The 25,000-nt window shown below is 41.3% G+C and overlaps 1 protein-coding gene across 1 annotated transcript; it reads left to right on the forward strand.

The window, feature by feature from the left end:
• On the forward strand, positions 1-24,652 carry LOC125481293. The gene is made up of 8 exons (XM_048592656.1): positions 1-63; positions 170-434; positions 13,802-13,957; positions 16,047-16,246; positions 18,016-18,105; positions 19,939-20,013; positions 22,132-22,236; positions 24,617-24,652. The coding sequence occupies exons 2-8, from the start codon at positions 269-271 to the stop codon at positions 24,650-24,652; spliced, it is 828 nt and encodes a 275-aa protein (XP_048448613.1). The 5' UTR covers positions 1-63; positions 170-268.
• Positions 24,653-25,000: the final 348 nt, after the last annotated feature.

Below are 25,000 nucleotides of genomic sequence, written 5' to 3' on the forward strand. Positions count from 1 at the left end.
ATCACCCGGGAGGAACCGTGCAGCCTGCCCGTCGGAGCAAACTCACAATGTCGGACGGAAACGGTGAGGCCATTTACATTCCCCCACAATGTGTATCAGCACATTGCCAAGTGTTTGTTATTGTTCAGTACACAACGGTAGCGATATATTTGCATATGTGTATACATAGACTCCAAGATGAAAGGAGCCCGGAAACGGTTAAAGGGCGTTTTCTGATCAACGCAAACGCTGGGATCGGCTCTGCGCTCAGTGTGGGTGGGAAGGAAGAATGGAGTCCCGCCCATGCGCGCCTCTGATTGGAGCTGCGGGCGCTGCCGCGTTCCATCTCCGAACGTTGGTGCCGTTGGAACGTCGCAGACTGGTCACGTTTCAAGTCGATCATTGTGACGTCGCGGAGCTGATGGTGTTTCACTCGAATGGAAACAATCGGAAATGTAAGGCGGTCGCGGGCGGATGAGAGAGAGAGCGCGTTCGCCATTCATTTCGCACCAAGCTACCGTTAGCATTCTGTGTACCTTAATCTCAAATGTCAGTACGGTGTGCTGTACCGGGATGCTCCCTCCCTGGCTTCCTTCACGCGTTCCCCATCCACCTCGAGACAACATTGCGGTTACGTACATTTTGAGAGTGTAGTTAAACAAATGCGTTGTATTAGATGTACTGTAAACGGTGCCCCGCTGACGCCAGTTTTTTTTTTGCAACCTGTTTCGCACCGTTTCAATCCCCTTGCCCCATGGAGCGCAAGTGTTGCTGTCTGTTGCGTTGCTCTTGTGGTGGCGTTTGCTTCAACGGAAAATCGATGCGCAGTCCAGGATTTTGACAATTCGACAGATGCTAATGTAAGCAGTCCCTTAATTTAGGCAGCTAGAAACGCAAATGCGAGACTTGCCTAATATTAATTGAGAAGCGACGTTTTTTAATGCTTCAAAATCAAATTATTCATTGTTTATATTCTAATGCAACCAGAGTAAATCCTGTTTAGTTCAGTTTCGTTCGTGATGGGATCTTTATGGCGTTTCTTATTTGGTATTCCGTGTAGAATTGAAAGCTCACTGTTCGTAGGTCTGAGTGGCAAAATCGTTATCCGTCTTTACTGCAGTGTAGGTGTCCTTGTATATTGTTAGCTATATAAACCTGGAAGTTGACAACAAGCGCTTTGGAATTACCAGAAGTTATTTATAAAAACACGTTCTTTGCTCTTTTCCAACATTTTTTCTCCTTTAACTTTTCATTCACTGACCCTGTTCTTCTATAATTTCAGCACTACAGCTCTCAATGTTCCCCTGTGACTTCCTCTGTGAATCCTTCCTCCTTCCTCCCCTTGTCTTTAATTAACATTAAACCACACTTTTGAGCTATCTTTTCTTTACCCTTTTGGCTTGGTGTCTCTATTAACTGCACTTCCGATGGTACATGTAGTGATATTACTATTTTAAAGGCACCTGGTGAATGCTGTAAGCTTCCTCAATGAAATTAGTGACTCCTCAATTCAGGCTAGGTAGACAAACTTTTTTTTAAAATACAAGTGGCTGTGACTGTCTTGAATTGAACCTAATAATCTGACACAGTAATAACTGATTCAGTTTCTGATACAGCCTGAGGTCATCGAGCAATTATCATGTGTATCTGGAGCCAAGCTCTCCAATTGGTATGATTCTGTGAATGGGAGATCCATGTTCTAAGCAGAGTACTTGGTATTTCTTCATTATGTTGTTACTTCAATGTCTTTTTACATCTCTATTGTCTCTGTTATTTTTATATCTCAGTAAAGTCAATAGGGTAAGATAATCCGTTGGTGACACTGATGTCAGGCCAGTTGTTTTAAATTCCCTAAGATTCAGGGTTGTAGATGGGATGAAAGAGGCACTTCATCAATCATTAAATGTATATCAGTGTGAAGGGCCGTGTATTTTCAGTGCTGAGTAATAAACTGATCTGAAAGCACATGACCAACTACCATGTCTAGTCCAGCAGCAGCAAGTAATAACATCCCTGAACAGGTTGTTTAGAAAATATTTGCCAGAAACAGATTGCATACATAATTATCTTATTGCAAGTTATAATTTGAGCTGGTAAATATTCTTGTGAGGTTTTCAAGTAAATTGAACCCGCACTACTTAGTCTGTGTTACTTACCAATGGCATGAGGAGTATGATATGGTGATCAGGTGATTCTTTTTTGGGAAAAGGACAATAAAAGAAGTTTGTAAACCGCAGGAGAAGGTCTTACAGACAAAATTTGTAGCTGCAGAAGTTAAGTGTATGCCCAGACTCGGAAAAGAAATCACTACACAGAGTGCTTGATTCATATTAAAAAAATTAATGAAGCTGGAGCTGCAGCTAAAACCAGCAGAAAGCAGATTTCTTTTTTAAAGAGTGAAGAAAACAGAGTCACTACATTTCTGAATCTCCACAAAGATTAATCTTTCCCAAGTGGCCTATAAATCCCCTAGACATAATTAATATTTGCAGAAGACAGGTAAAATCAGAAAGATATCTGACATTGCCTAGAATGAATTGGAAGACCACAGAAATCACATTTGAATTTAGGCTGTTCATACAAAGGATGAAGCTTTGCTTTTTCAATTTAGATGTTGTAGAACCAGATAAGCACACAATGACAGTAAAGATAGTTCATTAAAATGTGGGCTTGCACAGAGTCAGCCCGTTGGTTCTTTTAGGACTAGCCTGGAAAGAACCTGCTAATTAATGGGAAATGCTGGAAAATTAGCTTCGTGTAAAAGTAAACTATCAAATTCACCATCTAGAACAGATCTCTTCCAGACAACAGCCAAAGGAATTATTTGAGTACTTTATCAGTAGGTGTCCTGCCAAGGCTGATTTTTCAGAAATTGAGTTGCCTAATTGGATCACGGATACTTCCCAAAAAGATCACTTGGAGGAAAAGATAGTGGACACAATGTTGGCATAATATATTACTGTTAGAAAGCTTTAAGCTGTTGTAGCTGGGCAGCAACGTTGGCAAACATTACCTACAGTTACAAGTGATGCAGTAGGCAGGAGACAGAAAGCAAGCGAGCAGCGTGGGAAGTGCAGCATCTTGCACCAACTGTGAAGCTATCTATCTTTGTGCCTTCTCTGCCGTTCAGTAAGATTATGGCTGGTCGTCTATATCACCATAATCCTCCTTTCTTTCCATACTCCTTGATGCCTTTAATATCTAAATATTTATCAGTCTGTTTCTTGAGCGTACCTAGTAACCTGGTCTCTGCAGCCTTCTGTGGTAGTGAATTCCACAGGTTGATCATCCTCTGACTGAAAATCTGTTTCTTCATAATGGCACAATTGGAGTATATTTGGCCTAAGACATTTAAAGCTTTCTCTAAAGTGATTCCCACTTAAAATTTTGACTTTAGCAGAACGGAATACCAAATTCACGGGAGCTGAATCATTCTTTAAGCTGGATATCAAACATAGACCTTGAAGGTTTCACTTGGCAAAAGAAGTTCAAGAAATCAGTACTTCCAGAATTTGGAAGACATTGCTTCCAGAGACAATCCTGTGGTCCATCTTGTTCTATTTTGTCTATCTGACCTAGCTTTGGTCTGTTTTGTTGGGATCTGTTATAGCATCATGTGGGCAGAATTACAGAAAGTATTCTAGAATGTGTCTGTATTACTAATGATATTGCAGTGATGAGCAAAGCCACAGATGTACATGACAGAAATCGAGTTAGTCATCACAGCAGCTCATTGTGAAGAACTTGTCTTCAATAGTAATAAGTGTCAGGTAAATACATAGGTCAGATCATCTTCTTAGCTGTATCTATTCAGGTTATGGACTCTGTTATAAGCTGGGTAAAATTTAAAAATGTACAACACCTGCCTCCTTCCTAAGGTAAAGAAGAGATGTCTCAGATTTTTATTTTACTTTATTAAGCACTGTACATACTAAACTTTTCTGACAAAGCATCATCATTAAGAGAACTTTTAAGGAAAAATATGACCTATGTTTAAGGCAGTAGCATCAACTCATCTCCAATCATTCAAAAAGGTGTCAGCAGAAACCTATATCCTACAGAACTCCAACCCAGGGAAGAGGACAGTCCTGGAAGTTGATATACCTCAAAGGGTTAAGAGTTTGCACCATGCAATATGATCAACCAGTTGCATTTCTATCCAAAAGTCTATCACAAGTTGATTCCAGTAATTCCAACATAGAGTATGAAACACTTGCTTTAGTGTTCAATATCACAAGATACCAGATGTATCTCTTTGGAAAGCAAGTCACTGTGGAAACTGATCACAAATCATTGGCAATTCAGTGGCATAATCCACGGACAAATGCGCTAACGAGACTGCAGCAATTTCTGGTAGAGGAACAGTGATTTGACTTTAATGTCTGCTACAAATCTAGACCCAAAATGGTTGCCTCACACACATTCAGATAGTTAGCAAATTCCAGTATGAATGCAGAAATTTCCCTCAAATTATAAGTACATAGTATGAACACTGAGGTGGAAGATGTGCCTGTGATCGATCCAATGAATTTTGGTTAGCACTAATGCAGCCGACTTCAGGAAGAAACAGTTAGTCATCTAGGACTAAAGGCGCTATGGAAAGTTGCAAAGAAGGATGGCCTGACATGACAAAATAGGTAGAAGCCACTCTGAAATGCTCTTGACCATACAGAGATGAACTAGGTACCTCAAGAGATTCAGTTTTTAAGAGAAACAAGTGCTTGTAATCAAACATGTTTGGAAGGGCATATTGTCACAAGTACATCACAGAGAAATGGGCACATAGCAAACAAGCTGCCTGGCAAGGAATAGTGTGCATTGGCCTGGGATCAACAATGAAATCGAGAATACACTAAAGATGTGTGAGGTATGCCAGAATCAACAACCACAGTAACATTGGGAACCTCTATACACTAGAACGGTTGTTTCAGATTCTCAGTTCAAAATCACAACAGTTTTAATTACATCGTGACTATTTTCTTCTTGTCACAAATTCTCCAAATTTGATCTGTCAGAGTTCAAGAATAGTTGAAGCATGTTCCAGGCAGACACAATGAATGCAATATTCAATCTGTTCAGTGCCCCTAAAGAGATTGCACTTGACAGTGGGCCACGGTATACGAGCAGACCTTTCAGGAAACGTGTGCCAAACAGGGCATAAAGCATACGATAGTCTTACTTCAGTATCCAGGTTTCTTAAATGTCATGCTCATTAAGAAATTAACAATCTCATGCACATTAACACACAGCGAAGAGCAACTTCCAAAAAAAAAGTTCATATGTGAAATCACAACAACCGAGAAGTTTACACGTGTCGTTGTGTTGACAGTCCTTCTTAGCTGAGAAACGTACTTCTGGAAATGAATTTGTTTAACATAGCTAAGATGTAAATAATAATAAAATTTGCAATAAGTAAACGTAGATGTAAGTAAACAATGTATTCAAACCATGGCATGTACCACTCTGAGAAGCCTTTTTCTAGGATTAATGGTCTTCGCCAATCTAAAGTTGCCTTCCCTGACCTAAACATGTCAGCTGATAAGCCAAATTCAACATCCAGCAAGCTTCCGTTCTCGGTACAGTGCAGCCTGCCTGTAGAAAAGCTCCAGCATTCTTCAGATGATCCTATGCAGATAATCTATACAATTCCTGATATTTAAGAGCAGACTAGCTGTGACAGTAATTACGAAATGTTAATGGAAAATGCTAAAAATACTCAAAGGTCTAGCAATGTCAATGGAGGAGGAAACAGCCTTCTGTAACACAGTGTGAACTTTCTCATTGTTATGAATCCATTCCTTATGTGATTTTTTTTATTCAGGATGGCTGTTAAAAGAGTAAAAGTAGTTGACAAAATTGCCTTTTGGCTGAGAATTGAATCAGCAATTAAAATGTGTTGTGAGACTGTATTGACATAATAAATGTGAACATAGCTGGAAAAAAAATTTTGTTGAAGCATTTTATTTTGCATTCAGGACGTTTTGCAAGAATAAAAAAATTCAAGAGGAAAATAAACATTACTGCATGTACTGCAAGATTTTTATTAATCAACACCTATGGGACGAGGAGTGTGTTGGCTGTTCAAATATTCCAGTTGGTCAAGAGATCCACATAATCAATGTGAAAACACACACTAAGTAATGGAAGCTTAATGCAAGGGTTATATACATCACTGTTATGCTTGACTTACAGCATAAATCACTTAAATAATAATGCAACTTTGCCTGGAATAAAACTTACTGGTCTTCTCACTTGCACCCTGAACTGACTATACTGTGATAAGACAGTAAATGTTCACTGTTTCAGGTGTATAACTTTTGCTGGTTTATGGAGAATGTCACTTCTTAAGGTGCCATTTAAGACAAAGTTTGCTGTATAATGAGAGTGCTGATTGGTTAGGAAGTGTACAGTTTGCAAGTCCAACTGACAATTGATTTAACTGCCCTTGCCAAGGATAATTGTTCCTGTCCCTTTTTTGGCTTTACAAATACACTGGCCTTGAGAGTCCTACGAGGCTGTCAGACAGTCACACCACATGTGAAAGTCTGAAGGGTCATTTGGAATCCTGCAACATGTTATGTGCTGGATCAACTAGATGCACCTCCAAGAATTTGTGATCTTGTGTGTGAATTTAAGTGCTGTATGATGTCAGGTATGTAGGCTGTACATCCCAAAGTCTGGTGAATCATACCCAGCAACATGTTACTTTGGCTGTTTCTAACATGATAAATATTGACTGTACTCAACCAGTCTGAGCTTTCAAAACTTAGTGTCTAACGTTAGAAGTGATTCTGCAATGAGAAGCTTTGATGAATAATCTTGAATATGTGAAGATCTATGCTGACAACCAATTTAAGATTGTCAGTCAGGCTCACAATGTGGCACACGTGTGTATTGGTAACTACATATATACACACAGGGCCTTGGTCTCTGTAGACAGAACACATACGTGCACTATAATTGTTTCACCTTAACAAAATAGTTTGCATCATTTGCTGGTTCATTTGTCAGGGCAATGCCTGATCAAACACAGTCAACCTGCCAGGTTTAAAATTTAAATAAATCCTGGCTGTTAATTGTCAATCAGTATTAATAGGTGTATTCTCCATGGCAACACCTCTTCCAATCAGAGTCTACTTGCCAGCCAATCAACACTGTCCTTTCATGCCACAAACGTTTGTTTTCCTATTGAACTTTGTGTTCTTGTGAAATGTCCTGATAATGCAGGTTGAAATACCTCACAAAATGTGCCTTTTCTCAGCAATGTTCATGTCTGCACTACCAAATGACTATAATCAATGTACCCTTACCAATCTTGAATTCCTGCAGTGTATAAATGGTTTAAACAGTTCCAGAGATTGGGAAAATATTCAAAAGTACATAATGTAAAGAGAATGCATTAGGTTTGCAAACAGCAGTGTTGGCTTTTAAATGGATTTATTTTCTTTCAAAACCCATATTTATATAGATATGCCTTCATGTTTTATTTATTACAATCTGCATTAGTGCTTGTTGTCTAATCATCTGACTATTTTTCAGTAAGGTCTTCAGTGCTACATGCAACGCTTGCATAAGTATTCTGATTGCCCTGTATTTTCTCTGTTCCCCTTCTTCCCAGACAGCACCACATGCATTGAACAAACTTAAGTAGAGGGCGTGTTATTCTTCAGAAAACGTTAAACACAGTGAAGGCAAGCTCATGCATGCCACAGAACATAATAACCAGCTGTCTAAGTTAGCAACATGATTTCCTTCATGAGTAAAAATGTTCCAGTGAGTTGCACAAGACTGAAGCCCTTCCAGATTCCTATATGTTCACTTCAACAATTGCGTATGATTTGATCTTTTGAAGTTCAGTCGCAGCTAAATGGGCACTGCTGCAAGAAGTTTTAACCAGGGGAACCTGGAAATTGACCCAATTTCAGCCTAGCCCTCTATCCCATTTCATTCCGACAGCCCATTAGAGTCTTCTCAATAATTTCATTTTATCAACAATAGCCCGATTTTTAAACCCCTTTATTATACCCTTAACTTTTGGCAATCTTTCAAATAATTAGTCATTTTTGCTAATTAACTGGATCATTTGGGATGTGATTTTTGAGAATCCTGCTTCTAACCCTCTTGAGAAAGTAGAAACTGAAATATCTATCATCTACATTTGTAACTAAAACGACATTTTGTTTGGTGACTGCACACATAAAATAACAAACTTCCATTTGAGTCGAGTCAATATTACACTGAAATAGTCGTCCTATCTTTTTCTTGCCTGCTTTTTTGTTATATTCACCATCTTTAAGAATATGGTGGTTGTTGTTTAAGGGCTTTAGGATCCTGGAGCAACCTTGCATCGATGTCATTGAGCTGCTCCTCACTGGGAATAAATAGCACAGTGTGGGCAAAGTTCAGTTTAAAAAAAAGAGAAACATGGAAGGAGCCAGACAGAAGTCTGAAGTCTAGCTAGTAGAAGCATGTGGAGTAGTCTGACCAGCATTAAATGTGAGAGTTCATGGAACAGTCTTTCAACAGTGGGAATGTAAGATTAAAGTTTTGTATATCTCTGAATGCCAAGTAGTATTTAGCCTTAACGTGTAATCAACAGTGTTTTAATGAAGCCCAGGCATGAGAACAGTTTTTGCCCTTACCTTCTCCTCGACCAGTCTGTCTTGAGCCCAAACTCTTGTGTATATGAGCCAGTGTTTGGCCAATGTGATTAGTTTCCATTAGGTATATAGTGAACCAGTGAGTTTCTACTCCCTGATTCCTAGTGACTCCAATTTTATTCCTTGATGTCATACTTACTCAAATCCTTCCTTGATGCTGAGGGAAGTCACTTACCTCACTTCTGGAGTTCAGCTCATTTGACCATGGTTGTAATGAAATTAAGAGCCAAGTGACCCTGGCAGAACACAAGTTGAGCATCAGTGAGCAGGTTGTTTCTGAGCAGGTACCTCTTGATGGCACTGTCAGTGACACCTTCCAGCACTTCGATGGGTGGTAGTAGACTGACAGGGCAGTAATTAGCCAGGTTGGATTTATCTGCCTTTTGTGCACAGAACATACCTACATAATTTTCCACATTGTTAGCCCGATGCCAGTATTATAGCTGAATGGAATAGCTTAGCTAGTTCTGAAGCACAAGTCCTCAGTACTGTTGTAGGAATGTTGTCACAGTACTTAGCCTTTGCACTATCCAGTGCCTTCAGCTGTTTCTTAATATCACATGGCGTGAATCGTATTGGCCGATGCAACAGTGCAAGTATCATGCGACACATCCTCTTTGGAACCTCAATCCTCAACACCATCTCTGAAAGGATTGTGCAGTGTTCAGTCCTACTGATATTGGCAGACAAGATGGAGTAGCTTTTGCCCTTTTTGGTGGTTCCTTCACCACCTGCCTTAAACAAGTGATGATTATTTGGATAGAAATAGTGTGCAAGGGCTTGGGGATTATCAATGATGCACACTCAAAGAGCATGTGCAGGCATGATGGGCCAAATGGCTTCCTTTTGCACGGTAACAACTTTTGTGATGCTGTGAAACAGACTAACAGCAGATCTTTAGAACTTATCAGCTCGTTCAGTCGTGGAACCTGTGGCTTTATTCTTCTCAAAAGTAAAGTGTCTACACTGGCTTTTCAAATGAGCATCATTACCTTGAGCCAGTCTCCTGCTTTTTCTCAATATCCTTACACATCAGGTGAATAATTGGATAGAAATAATACCCTCTTGAATGTTTTAATTTATCCTGCCTCCACCACACTTCCAGACAATGCATTCCACCATGTAGTGGTGCTACCAGGTCACTCCATGATCAACCTGGATATTGAAATTCCCCCACTAGAGTACATTCTGTGCCTTGCCACCTAAATGCTTCGTCCTCTTCAACACAGCAGAGAAAACTCATTAATGAGCCAGGATAAGGAAAGTTGTCAATGGTAATCAGGAGTATGTATTTGATATGATGACACGAGACTTCCTGGAGTCTGGAGTCAATGTTGAAGGTAGCTCCCTGCTGACTATATACAACTGTGCTGCCATCTCTGTGGGACAGGGCACAGCCAGGAATAGAGACAATGGTGTCTGGGACACTAAGTTCAAAAGACAAAAATAATATTCCAAGAACTGTAGAAAATCTGTGGAGAATAGTGCCATTTGAAACCAAGGCTATTGCTAATTTTCTGTTTCAGTCCCATGCGCAGGAATTGTGAGTGAATTTCAGGCTTGAGCTGAAAAGTCCCAGACCCTGGAAGGGAGCTGTGGAAGTATTTGCAATTGGTCCCAAGAAAGTGGACAAAATTTGATAACTATCCAAAGACGTCTGAGGGGAAGTCATTATTGGAAAGGTGAAGGTTCAGAATGTGTGGTTAGGTTTTGCCATGCTTTTTGTTGGAAAACATAATTAATCAGCTAAGACCATGTTAATTTCATTGTGTTTGCTTCACTTGATTCTATACTACATTTTATACTATGGAACCTGAGACTTTATTCTTCTAGAAAGTGTCTGCTCTGGCTTTTCAAATGAGCATCATTACCTAGTGCCAATCTTGTACATTTTTTCAATATCCATGCACATAATTTCTATCCACATAATCATGCAAAGCCCCCTTGAATGTCTCAGTTTAGCCTGCCTCCACCACACTTCAGTCCATACTCTAAACGAATCACAATATACAATTATTCTCAGATCACATTTGGTCATTTTGCAAATTTCTTTAAATCAATGCCATCTTGTTCTTGTTCCTTTTACGGGCAGGGACAGTTTCTTCCTATAAATACATCTAGCCTGTATTTGAAAACTTTGATCGGATCTCCTTTAAGGCTTCTTCAGTCCAATTTGGACAATCTGAACTTCTTCAGTCTCTCCTCACGACTGAAGATCCTCTTCCCTGAATCCGTTCTTGTATAAATTGCTTTTGCACTCTCTCCAACGTGTGCACGTTCTTCCAATAATATAACATGCAGAACTGTACACAATACTCCAGCTAAGGCCTAACAGGTGTATGACACAAATTCAGCATTACCTCCTTCGTCTTGTAATCTACACCCCTATTAATAAAGCCCAGGATACAGTGTGCAGTAGCCTGATATAGTATGCTTTATTAAGGACTCTCTCCATCTGCCCTGCCGACTTCAATGAGTTGTGCTTATATACAGCCAGGTCCCTCTGCTCTTGCACCCCCTTTAGACTGGTACCCCCTATTTTATCTTGCCTTTTAATGTCCATCTTACTAAAATGCATCATGTCACACATCAGCCACATATCCACTCACTCCATGAAGTTGACTGTGTCCTTTTGTAGTTCTCCATTGTTCTCCTGACAAGTTACAGTTCTTTCAAGTTGAGTGTCGCCTGCAAACTTTGAAATAGTCCCCTGCACGCCACATAGCATTCCAAACAAGATCATTAATATGTATCAGGAAAAGCAAGAGTCCCAATACCAATCCCTCAGGAACACCATTGCAAGTCTTACTGCAGCCAGAAATGTATTCATTGATCATTACTCTCTATAACCTGTCACTCAGTCAATTTTGTATCCCTGTTGCTGATGTCACTTTTATTTTATGACCTGTAACGTTCCTCACAAATCTATTATGTGGCACTGTAAAAAATTCCTTGTATAGTTCAATCTATGGACTTTTTCTCTTCACCTGGAATGTTGGGCCAGACTCTCATTGAGCCAGGTGTTAATTCTGAAAATCCCAATGTACAGACTCATCTGTAGATAAATGGCTTCTACGCACAATATATTTGCTGTAAGGAGGCAGAGATGTGATCACGTTGGGTGACTGACCCTGGAAACAGCTCTGGTGCAGGCATGGAGGGGAGCGAGTGCAATCCGAACTGATTAGACCACCTCAGTTCTCTGGCACTTTGTCCCAGTTGTTTGGATCGCTGTTTGAGTCTCTATCCCTCACACTTGCTGTCTCTCAGTTAGTATGTCAGTATATCTCTCGGAGACATACTTACATCATGAACATATCGTAGCACATGATCTAAGGGCATAAAGATCTCATTCTCCATCTTAAATTGGGGGACTTGTTGCTGGTGAAAGCTTACTAATCTTTGTAACCGACTAGCCTAATACTACCAGACATTTGTAGTATTTGTATATGACAGTGAGCTGTAATAAATGTTCTGCTGAATTCTTCAATACCATGTCACTCACCTCCAGATCTTATATTACAAGGGATAAGATTTGCTGGAGGCAAACACACATTAGGTGTTGGGATTTGAACCCATTCCTATAAGTCTGTAAGACGTAACACGATATTCCCCACCCCATCTACCCATACCTCATGGTTCTTCCATGAGCTCACTGCCATCCTCTATGAACCTGCGAGCTGTTATGTGTACGCAAAAAAGAGTTTGGTTTATTCTGGGGCTACATCTTCCAACCTGCTATTGGAGAACTACAAGGACTGATTTTAACTGTTCTGAGAATGGACTGTAATGGATCAGTTTACATCCTGTCTGATTCTCACATAGATCTAAAATTTTAAAAAAGAGACCATCTTCAGCTGCTTCATCAATGGCCTTCTCTCCATAATAAGGTCAGAAGTGAGAAAGTTCACTAATGATGACATTATTCACAAGTTTTCAGATACTGAAGCAGCCTTTGTCCATATGCACCCTGACCTGGACCTGTGTGACTTGGGCTGACAATAATTGTGCCACAAAAGTGCCAGGATATGCCTATCTCCAAAAAGAGAGAATCTAATTATCTGTCCTTGACATTCAGTGACCTTATCATCACTGAATCGCCCACTGTCAACATCCTAGGGATTAGTATTAACCAGAAACTGAACTGGACCAGCCATATAAATACAGTGGCTATTAGAACAAGTCAGAAACTTGAAACCCTGTAATAGGTAGCACATTTCCAGACTCGCCAAAGCCTGTCCACCACCTGAAACAAAAGCAGAAATTACTAGTAAAATTCAGCAGGTCTGGCAGCATCTACAGAGTTGAGCTGAGTTAACGTTTCTAGTCCAGTGACCCCTCTTCAGAACCGATCTCAGTTAAGAAAAACCGGTCTTTTTGCCGAAGATGAGTTTGAGGGAGAGTGGGGGGTAGGAGAGTTGAGCAGGTAGGTAGGTGGAGACGGAGCCCAGGGAGGGATATCAAAGTGGTAGGCAAACAAGGGGATTATTGATAGTAGGCCATTCTGAAACTGGAAGGCATGTAATACTGTAGGATGTTAAAATATTATACACAATAACAAAGTTGGAGCATGACAGATGGTTGTGACTTGGAATGCAGTCCCCTTCTTCCTCAAACTAGTGACTCAGATACGGCCAGAACAGGAACCAGAGGTGGAGAATTTCTACAGCAGCTCCATATAACAACCAGAAACTGAAAGAAATGTTACGGTCATTGAATTCAATGTCACAGGATAGGGGGGGTCTTGCATTTTTATTTAAGGTTCAACTTCGGACTGAGTTTTCTAACAAAGGTATGTTCTGTACTTCAGGCGTCATATTCATATAACAGCAAAGTACTGCAGATTTTGGGAATCTGAAATTAAAGCAGAATGTGCTGGAGGAACTCGATAATAGCGGAGCAACTGCCAGGAACTGGCAGCATCTGTGGAGAGAGAGTCGAGTTCCTGTTTCAAGTGTGATATGACTCTTGTTCGGAATGTTTTTATTTCACTTCATGTACATGTTTATTATAGGCCACAGTGATCATAGTCTTGTCAGTTCTGTTTTTGAATTACATTCTAGTGTTTGAGGTACGGAAACCAAAATGTAAAATATTTCAACTATATGTCACAGCACACCGTTTAGTTTTTATCAGCAGTCTTTTTTAAAACTTTGCTGCAGATTCATATCTGAGAGTCAAAGTCGAAGAGGATACAGAAGCCGTGATATTTAACGGAGCTGAAGTGGTGGACATTCCGAATGATTCATCTTCCCTTACTACTGAAGACCTTTCACAAGCAAACAATCAAAAAAGATATCTAACTGCTGTAGTTTATGGTAAATAACAATACTGATTTACACTCAGCCCCTCATTAATCCTAAATATTTGTTCCTTTATGTTCTGAGAAGAATACATTCATTGGCAGGTGCCATACTTACAGGAAGCTGAGAAACAGCCACTCAGGGGGATATAGATATATTATGGCACAGAAACAAGGCATTCATCCTAAGCCAGCTCTCTACAGAGTAAACTAGTCAGTCCACTGCTGTCTCAAGTGTTCCTCCACCAACACTTCAACCAGTTGCCCACCTCACTCCCAGCACCAGATCCAGCAATGTCTTATTTGTAGATGGACCAAGAACATTACAATCAAGGAAGTTCTCCTGAATGTATTTTGAAACTTTAGCCCTTTCCTTTCCCTTTACATTATTCCAATCAATATTTGTATACCTAAGGTCACCCCTCTATAGCTTTTACTCATCTCTGATATTCCTGCATATTTGCTTTTCTATCTCTCTCTCTCTTTCTGTCTCTCTCATATTGTTATATAAGATCACCAGTAGCATTATCTTATTCTTTTTGCTTTTCAACTCCAAACCAAATGGATTCTGTCCTTGCCCCTAAAGGACCTCCTCCCTTTCTAACCTTGCAATGTCTTCCGTGGTCAACAGTGCTAGTCAGCCTCTCTGTATTCCTCCCCCATCTTTTCTGGTCATATTAAATTCTTGCATCATTTTTAAGCTGTCTTTCTGTGTTTGCCACATGCTGTTTGTGCTTGGAGCTCATCAATCTCCTTCACCACACTTTGTGTTTACAATAATGATTTGTGTTCTTCATCGTTGGCCCTTTGAAATATCTCTTCCTGCTACTGTAATTAGCTGTGATTTATATCTTAAGCTATGTATTTTGTCCATTATTATAACTGCATAATTATTTCAATCATTTGTCTTGAAAGAAACATTTTTAACTATCCTTTCAATGTAATTTTCACTCATTTTAGATTAATCCCTGTCATTCGAAGAATCAGTAGGGAACATATATCTTGCTGCTGCCAGCTGCCCTCCAGCTGTTTAACACTCCACAGGCCAAGAGGTGGCTAGAGGAAAGATGCTTGTCTTTTACGCTGGAGGAAGTCCAGGCTCGGAGAGCTGTTGCCCAGTCATCATTGGCTGGCAGCTCCATAGTGGCAGCAGTGCCACTAGGAGCAGTGCCCATTGCTGAGGCCACAGGCAGTGCCACCAATCCTAAGTGCTGGAGATCACCAAACCAGATAGGCACAGGCTTGTTGGGGCACAGGTGGCAAGAAGGGAGAGGGTGAGCAGGGAGGGGGAGGGTGCCCAGAGGTTGATGCGAGTGAGGAGGGTGATGATAAGGAGTGCGCATCCAGATGGGGATGGGAGAGCCAGAGCTGATGTTGGGAAACACACATCCCGTGTGTGTGTGCGTGTGCGTGCGTGCGACATGAGCTAGAAAGAGAGGGAGCCAATGGTGGAGGGAAGTTCACTCTCCACCTTTCCCCGTCCGAGCAATGTGATCTGTCGGATCCTTGCCCTATTCCTGAACCCCCTCCTACTGGTCAAAATATTACAGGAGGGCAGGAAAACAACTCCATCGCAAGGTTGATTATCAATCCATAAATACCTCGGCATCGCCCATGGTAGGCAGAAAGAGCAGGAGAGTTTCCTAATCAGCCAGAAGACAGCACAACAGTCTTCCCCATCTGCAAAAGGCACTCCACATGACTAAGCATCTTTCTGAGGGGCTACCACACACACACACACAGCAGGGGGCCTGTAAAATTCTGTCCATCCCATCTTTCACTTTTCACCTTGAGCATTGCTGGGCCGCTTTCCACGTGGAATTGTTGCTGCTGTACCCTCGCCAACGTTTGTAGGTCCCTCTTGATGTGTGGTGACCAAAATTAGGCACAGATTTCAACTGTGCTCTAACCAGTGCATTGCAAAGCCTCAGGTAACCTCTGTGCTGTGCACTCAAGCGTTCACATTCTGGCAGCCTTTAATATTTTGCATTTAGATTTGGCATGGAGGTTTTTGACCTTTAATATGTCTCACTTTTTTTTTTTAAATATAGGTTTTTGAAAATACCTTTTGACAGTTTTCCTTTTACCCGTTTTCTGATCTCTAGTACAGAAATCAGGAGCAGAAGGCTCGGCCAGTGCTTCAGGTATGAATAACAATGAGTCAACAGCAAACCTGCCACAGGAATGTCTGCCAAACAGAAATGATGTTTCACCTGGAACCGCGTCGCATGAGCCTCGACACAGGCCTGGAGAATACACTTACACTTACAGACCCAAAAGAAGGAAAATTACAATCCATAATGCAGTAGGTATTGCTACCCAGTACGAGAATAAAAATGCTTGCAGAGGAACAAAAATGCAACTTATTAGACACTTCAAAAAGAATCACCACTAAATTTCTACTGTTGTTTTTCGATACCTGAGTGTTTGGTTCCTTATTTGGTGAACAAATTTGTCATTTCATAATGGATTTATTCACCTGAAGCCCTTAATTACATAGAATGGCTATGTTATTTATAGAATAAAATCATAGAATCCCCTAGAGTGTGGAAGCAGACCATCCAGCCCATCAAGTCCACACCAACCCTCTGGAGAGCATCTCACCTGGACCCAAACCCCTACCCAGTAACCCTGCATTTCCCATGGCCAATCTGCCTTACCTGCACATCTTGTGGACTGGGGGAGGAAACGCAGACCGTCACAGGGAGAATGTGTGAAATTCACTTAGTTGCCCAAGGCTGGAATCGAACTGGGATCCCTGGTGCTGTGAGCCATCGTGCTACCTTTATTGTCCAAGCACAGGCCCAGGATATTGCACTGTGTGTTTATACCTCAACTGTTGTCTTATGGCCACGGAAGGAATACTAGTGCACATTCTTGCATCCAGCTTTCCTCTGACATGCAACCAGATCCTGTAAGGATGTTGTTTCTCTTGTTCTGTTATTATTGTGCAATTTGTTGCTGGGCTGGGACAAGGCAAACTAGATGGGCCTTGTGTTTTATTTCATTGAACAATTTTCAGGTAGTGTCAGATGAATGCTTGAGATTTGATTCATTGTTGCTTCAAAAATGCTTCATTTTTTTGAAAGGCAACATTAACACATTGAAGACAAAGAGGTCAGCATGGGAAAGTCCTACAGACATGTTACGTGTTTGCATGCTGTTAGTGACAACAGTATTAAAGTAACTTGAATTACTGGTGGAAGATAACAAGGGTGAATGCTGCAATAGTGAATTGTTATGGCTCTTTGCATCAACTGTTGTTGATGAGGGCCCTGCCATCAACATTAAGTAAGTGAAGTAAGTGCTGTAGTGCACTTAGATACACTGAGCCCCACTGACTGACAAAGGAGAGAGGCTTCTTTCTCCTGACATTCTCTCCATTCTGTACCACTCGTTGGTCCTGAAATCAACGATTTACCTCTTGCCTATTGCTGACATTTCCCAGCTATGAAAGAATTCTCAAATTGCAACTTTGTAGCAATGGGGTATCAGCTCCTTCGAGTGGGCTGGCTATATAAAGCGGATCGAATCTCACCCCTCCCCGCCACCGAAAGGAACGTCTAGCTAATGCATCCTCTCCTGAGTCAACAGAACACTCACTCATTCCACAATCAATGAGGATCTTTATATTGTTCAAGTGAAGGGGCCTGAATAATTTGAATAATTATCGCTTCCTTTTCATGGTGATTGAAAGACCAAAATCATAACACTGCAGTTAGAAGAAAGAGCCCATCAATAGTGGCATTAATTTGGCCATTCAGAGCTCCATAGGTTGGTTGCTAACAAATTCTGAACTAAACACTTAATATCAAGACAGAGCATCGAGCTCCTTGCACAGCACAAAGCCGCACTAGTCATAGTAACTCAGAAGTATGCTTGGAGATTAGTATCATCTTTTTTATGTAATTCTTATTATGTGTGTTATCGTTTAGGTTCATGAGTATGTCCCTTTTACTTTAATGCTGGAAAGAATAACTTTTGCCTCATCTAATGGTCACTGTACAAATAGAATTTTAATTTGATTCCTCTACCCCTGCTGCTAAGCAGTTTGTCTGTGTAAATTATCTACAGCCTCCGATGAGAACCAGAGACACTGGAGATTATGTGGACTATGAAGAAAATGGCGACTTTGTTTATGACTTCAGTGCTGACTATGAATGTGTGAGTAAACCTAGTTTTATAGTCACTGTCCTGTCACATCTTGTTACATTTATTCTTTATCCCACTTAATGTGTGCTCCTGATGCACTCAAATTGTGTTTAAAAATTCTAGTTTAAAAAGTATCAATGCCATGGACAGATGACCTTTTAAAGATATCAGTCATAAAATGTTTTTGGCAGATTCATCTAGCTTGTCTGTGTCTTCAAAAATGTGACTATCTTTTTGAAAAATGTCAGTGTGGCATATTCTTCCTTGATCTTCTAGCAGTGAGTGAGGTGATTACTACTACCCTTGGAGATGCGCAGTATTAGGATGCAATGATGCACCTTCCCTCCCTTGGCATCTTCATTCCTCATTGCAGGTTGCATTGAAAGTTGATCCGCTGATGAATCATCTCTGGGAACACGGTGGGACACCAATCTGCTGTGATTCAAGCTACCATTATTGAAGAATTCTTTTAAAGAGGAATTGTAGGATAAAACAGCTTTGTAGTTCAGCAAAATATTATATTTTGAAGGTTCCTGGCAGACAGCTTGCATGCTTTTCGATGTTTTGTTTAAATGTTCCTTTTGACAAATCCTGATCAGGATTGAAAATTGTTTTGAGTAAACTGAGGGGGACTTAATCCAGTTACCACTATAAACCCAGAGGGAAAATGTAATGATCCCTACCTTGACGAGCATGTCCGCCAAACTGCAGTCTTATGTGACAGTCAGTTGCCAAATATTATGTTTCTCATTGCATTTTGATTAAGCCATACAACACGTTCAACAGAGCAAACAGGTCACCTGGTTCCAGGGCCATGCTAATCCTGCAGCCGGGCAGGCCACCAAAAGCAGTCATAAACAGCTCACATTGACTCATAAGTAAATTGTAGTTCTCCTCTCAGTGGATTCCAGGAGCTTGGTTATTGTGGTCTCAAACCAGGACCAAACGAAGGTGGAGCTGCCAAACAAAGGGCCACCAGCAACGTTGGTAGGATGGCCTACTTTCATTTTGTAAGGCCCCGGCCTCTTCCTGTACAAAGGCCCAAGGTTAGACCTTTCCAGCCTTTCACAGGGGCAGTCAGGCTTTTGGGGGGTTCCTTCAGAAGCTTACCAAATGAGAAGAGGTGGGAAGAGCCATGACCTGGGAAGTGGGGAGCACAAGGCCAGCGAACTTATTGAATGGTAAGTCAGAGGATATTTTTAAGGTCTTGAGGGTGATGTTGGAGGCAAATGAACATTGAGGGAGGTTGGTGAGAGAGGAAGTAGAGGCCGGGGATGACTGTATGGAAGGACCAGATTTTGGACAGGCATCAACTTTGATTGGCCCAGTCTGAACTCCCAGAATGCCCATGACTGCATTTTTCAATGCTGGCTGCTGAGACTCTGACTTGCTGTTGTCACATGTAAAGGAATTCTAAGAAAACAAACTGGCCATTCTGGGGCTTTCCTACAATTGAGAAGACAGGACCCCTCCTTCTCTAGCAGGGTCTTCCACTGGGAAAGTCCTGTTTCCTGGCATCTAGATGGTTGAGACAGCGCCTGTGGGATTAGGCTCACCTCCTGCCTCTCACCTGGGCAATAAAATTTAGCCCCCAGCCTCTGAGTGCCGCCTCCCTTCTAGCACAGACAGGATCTTTTAACAACTGTTTGTTGAGAAGCATGATCTGCAACACTTACTGCTCTGCAACAGTTGTCAATTGGCATTGGAAGAAATCAAACATTGATACAACGAAGAAATAACTTATGTAGTGCCTTTTAGAAAATTAAATGAACTCAGGCCAGCATAGATCAGAACACTTACGTTTTGTGCAATTAGAATGAAGCAATCCCTCTCCTTTCTACACAGGCCAGTGATATGTCAGAAGGTTCCTATGTTACCGATCAGCAGAGGACGCTGGTGGAGATTCTTAATTACTGCCAGGTAATGGCTAGCTCTGTGACGATCCACACTGCCTGTGCAGTTCTTTAAGTCTTCTTGAAAATTGAGCCCTCACCTATCCCTAACACAAAGAAGAAAAGTTAAGCCATATGGTTCAAAATCGACTTAAGGGACATGGATATGGATTCCTGTAAACGTTCTCCTAATTGTTCGTCAAAATTATGACCAGAAGATGCACAAAGAATTGTGATACTCCGGGCAGTGAAATGTAGATCTGGAGCCTAAACTTTGTATAAGATTTTATTCACAGAGATACATGATACAAACACGCACTTCCAAACTCAGCAACCACATTGCTGCTGTCTGGTCCTATTTACAGCGGCAAAAACCTGTGTTTCTTTTTAAGTCAAACTGTTCAGAGATGTCATTACACACCTCCGGAGCAGGTGAGACTTGAACCTGGGCCACTTGGTCTAGTAGGGACTCTACCTCTGCACCACAAGAGGAGCCCTTACAGGGGGCAGAATTTTTTTCAACGTATTTTTCTAATCAACCTGTTCAGAGACATTATCACACACCTCTGGAGCAGGTGGGCCTTGAACCCCAGAGTGTCAGCCCAAGGGTAGGGACACTACTACTGAGCCACAAGAGGGCCGCTACAAGGCCAGAACCAACTCCCCACTTTATGCCCGTTACCTGGACACAATTTAATACCCAGTTGATACAAAATAAGAGAACCCATGAGGAACTAAAACCCTCCAAATGCTTTAGGTATGTACAAGTTAAAACCAATGGGTTCTTGTGGCACAGTGGTGGTGTCACTACCTCCGAGCCAAGAGACCTGGATTCAAGTCCCACTCACTCCAAAGGTGTGTATTAACATCTCTGAATAGGCTGACTTGAAACTATTTACAAGTTAAAATTAATTGATGTAAATTAATTAAGCCAAATCAACAGCTTCTATGCTGCAGATTCTACGTGGCAATTCTGGGGTTGAATTTCACCTTGGGGATCTGTTTGTATCAGATCAGCTGCTGTTAGGCACAGTGTCCGTTCTTGAATTTCCAATGTACAAACAAGCACCAGGTGTAACGTATAACAATCTGACAGTGCGCACTTTGCATCATTGCCTGAAGTGAATTTCTGCCCGTGCCTTTTTAAAATTGTGTCCCCCTCTTCCATCTCAACAACCTGCCGTTTCCCTCACTAGCCATTCTGTGGCCTCTCCTGCTGAAGTCACTTACCCATTCTTATGAATGTCAGACTCTCCTAGGAAGTGGGCTGCATCTGTGCAAATTCATTTCACACTGGGCATTTACAACCATCCGATACTACAGGTTTTTATTGGCCCGTAGTGGATGTGAACCCAGATATCAATGATGAAAGGCCACTGTAAACACCCTACCGCAAACTCCATCAAATGTCACTCAGCTTCCGACTGGATCAAAGATGTGGCTTATATTTAAGGAATAAACCTATTTTCTCTACCTTGATGGAATTAGACCCAGTTGCATTTCATGATAAAGTTTGACTTTCCTCTCACATTGTACCTCAACAACAGCATTTCCTTGCCATTGGTACCTGGAATAATATAATGTTACAGAATGGAACAGATTGCGTTATTATCATGACCACACTGGAAAATTTGTCCACATGCGCAGCCTAGATTTGTATTTTCTTGCATCTTCCACAGGTCCTGTAATATTTATTTTTCTTACCGTATCCCTTTAAAAGAATTAGGATAGTGCACTATTGGAACAGAGAATTCCATATTCTGTGAATTTGTAAGACTCCTTTTCAAAGTAATGTCCTTCATCTCAGTAACATCCAATGAATCAACATGTTGCCATGATCTTTACAACCTAATATCAGGATGTCCCAAACTGAATCCAGTAATCAGGACAAATAAATCATTTGCTAATATTATGATTGTTGTACAATGGGCATAAACTCAAGTTATTACATCAGCAATAAAAACCTCCAAATGTAAATTTAATTTTCTTTAATTACCAATACAGGCTGACCCTAAATGTAATTTGATCCTTATGATTTGTGTTGATTTGTAGTTCTGTGCATTTGATACAAGTGATGTCTGGTTCAGTCTTGTCTGCATTTTGCAACATAATAACAAAAACACTTTTGCTACTTTTGAACTGTCAGGTAATGTATGCTGCTATCCAGAGACTAGACAAGAAATTTGATGTTCTGCATCGCAGGGTCACAGAGATGCATCAGGGGAGAATGAAACCGATGTTTTTCAAACCGGTGAGTAATGCTGTGATTTAGACAGTAAGATTAAAGTGTGTTGCATGCACAGTGAAACTCAACTGCTAGTGGATAAAGCATCAAGTACTTTGTGGATCCTCTCATGTTGCAAATAGATGTGAATCTGCACAAAACTTATTTCAAACTCTTTGATTTAAGCCTAAACATAAGTACAAGATTTTCAACCTATTACAGTTTTGTGTATCATTTCAGATTTTTCAATCACTTTTGTTGTAAAGTAAGACATTTCATTATGTCAGAATTTTGGGGTCTTGATCAGAAACTGAACTGTTTAGCCACACAACTACTGTAGATACAGAGCAGGTCAGAGGCTGGGAATCTTGCAACAGGTAACTCAACTCCTGACTCCCCAAAGCCTGGCCAGTATCTACAAGGCATGAGTCAGGAATGTGAGGGAAGACTCACCACTTGCCTGGATGAGTGTAGCCCCAGCAATGCTCATGAAGCTCAACATCGTGCAAGACTAAGAATCCTCTTTGGTTGGCACCTCATCCAGCACCTTGAACATTCACTTCCTCCACAAATGATCCAGACAGGTAGCAATGTGCACCATCAACAGCATGCGCTACAGAAATTCACCATTGACAACACCTCTGAAACCAAGGGCAGCAGGTAAATGGGAACACCATCACCTGCAAGTTCCCCTCCAAACCACTCACCATCCTGACTTGGAGAGATATCGTTATTCCTTTAGTGTAATTGGGTTAAAACAATGGCACTCCATCCCTATCCGCACAGTGGGTGCATCTATACCAGATAATCCACAGTGATTCAAGAATGCAGCTCACCCCCACCTTCTCGCAACAGTTTAGAATGGACCGTAAATGTGCCATTGCCAGTGATATATGCCATGAAAATAATGAAATATAACTAGTTAGCTTGAGAGGCATAGCTTGCATTGCAGAACGATAACACCATTCTCTCAAGGGAAGACTGAAATGGGTCATAAATGCTGGCCCAGACAGCGACACTCACATTTCATGAATGATTTCCAAAACAAAAAAATTCCTGCACTTTTGTCATCTGCTTAGCTCAAATTCTTCTATGAGTTCATCTTACTGGTATTAATTCCAAAACCTGCCTTGTTTTGTCTCCTCACTCAGAAGATCAGTGATGGGTTTTCTGTGGGACACAGCCTTTGCAAAGTGCTTTGGAGCAGCAGGTGAGAGACATGAGAGCAAGAGAGGCAACACCATGGGAGATCAATTATAAAAGCAGAATCCATTGCGTTTTGTGTCATTTTATAATTGATTTGGAAAAGGGGGTGAACTATGGCGGTGAGGCCTGCTCCTGCTTTACCGTCCTGACCTTACCTTTCCTCCTGTTGTTCCTTTCCTACCGCAATGTGAGAATGTCTCTGGGGTACAATTCCTAGCCACCAGGATGCTACTATTCCCAGGACCACCAGATGAACTTTGTTAGTGAATGTGAGGGTAGGCCTGCACATGATGGGAGAGAGCTGTGTAGCAGCTTCGTCATCTTCAACTTCACAGTAGGCAAAGATGTTCACACAATTCTAGAGGTCAGTGACTCTGCAGTGAACTGAAATGAGATGGCCTGTTGCTTCCTCACCCCCATGACCCACTGTTAACCATGCTTTTGAAATAAAGGATCTGGCAGAAAAGGTTCAAAGTAAGTGTGAAGACTGGTTGAGTGCTTTGATGGCATCTTTTACGGCCCGTCAAGGGTTTGAGAAAGCAGTGATTCTTGTAAAAGGTGAGGAGATCAACAGAAGCCCACAGATTCAATATAATTCGCTGTTTCATAGAATCCCTACCATGTCGAAACAGGCTATTCGGCCCAACGAGTCCACACCAACCCTTGAAGAGCATCCCACCCAGACTCACCTCCCTACCCTATCCCTGTAACCCTGCACTTCCCATGGCTAATCCACCTAACCTACACACCCCTGGCCACTATGGGTAATTTAGCATGGCCAATCCATCTAGCCTGCACATGTTTGGACTGAGGGAGGAAACCACAGCACCTGGCAGAAACCCACACAGACACAGGGAGAATGTGCAAACTCCAAATGGACAGTCACGCATGGCTGGAATTGAACCCAGATCCCTGGCACTGTGAGGCAGTAGCGCTAATCACTGAGCCATGTGCTGCCCATTGAGGGGTTCTGACTGCATAGTCTTCACAAAACCAAGCCACAAATGTAACCTGGTATGGAGCTGGAGGAACACAGCAGGCCAGGCAGTTCTTACTATCACAAATGTAACCTGACTGGCCAGGCTCCCAGGATAATAGATTTGAATTTGCTTTGTCATTATTGACTTAAAAATTAGATTATAACTTTTTTCTAAGGATATAAGCTTGCTAGTTCTGTTTAGTTCATGCTTTTATTTTTCAGGATTGGAATGGTTTGCTGTTTGAACTGGGACTGTGATTCATTTAGCAACACTAAATGTGGTGCACCACATACATATCAATGCATTGCTCCCGAGGCCGAGTTCTGGTGTGCACAGCTAGAGCACTGTTCTTATCAAGTGACCTTAAACAGGTGATAACCAGAGATGAATTCTTGATGATCTGTCCACAGCCATATTAACTGGAAGGGAAAAAAAAATCTTTGCCTGTGTTTTGTATCTGTTGTAAAAAGTGTACAAGTATTTTTTCAATGCTAGTGGCTAGAAAGAAAAAGGTTTGATTCTGAACAGAGAGTTTAATTTGGTTGTAGTACCATTGGGAAAGTGATGGTGCCTCCATTCTGAAATGCTCATGTCTTTCCCTTCCG

This window comes from Rhincodon typus, unplaced genomic scaffold (assembly GCF_021869965.1).
Source record: "Rhincodon typus isolate 14 unplaced genomic scaffold, sRhiTyp1.1 hic_rhity00001619, whole genome shotgun sequence".
NCBI lineage: Eukaryota > Metazoa > Chordata > Chondrichthyes > Orectolobiformes > Rhincodontidae > Rhincodon > Rhincodon typus.

Excerpts from the sequence above, each read along its gene's own strand:
- LOC125481293 (XM_048592656.1), top strand. The coding sequence starts at position 269 with ATGGAGTCCCGCCCATGCGCGCCTCTGATTGGAGCTGCGGGCGCTGCC. Across the intron at positions 435-13,801 it reads GAATGGAAACAATCGGAAAT|ATTCATATCTGAGAGTCAAA; the intron begins GTAAGGCGGTCG and ends ACTTTGCTGCAG. Across the intron at positions 16,247-18,015 it reads AAATTACAATCCATAATGCA|CCTCCGATGAGAACCAGAGA; the intron begins GTAGGTATTGCT and ends AATTATCTACAG.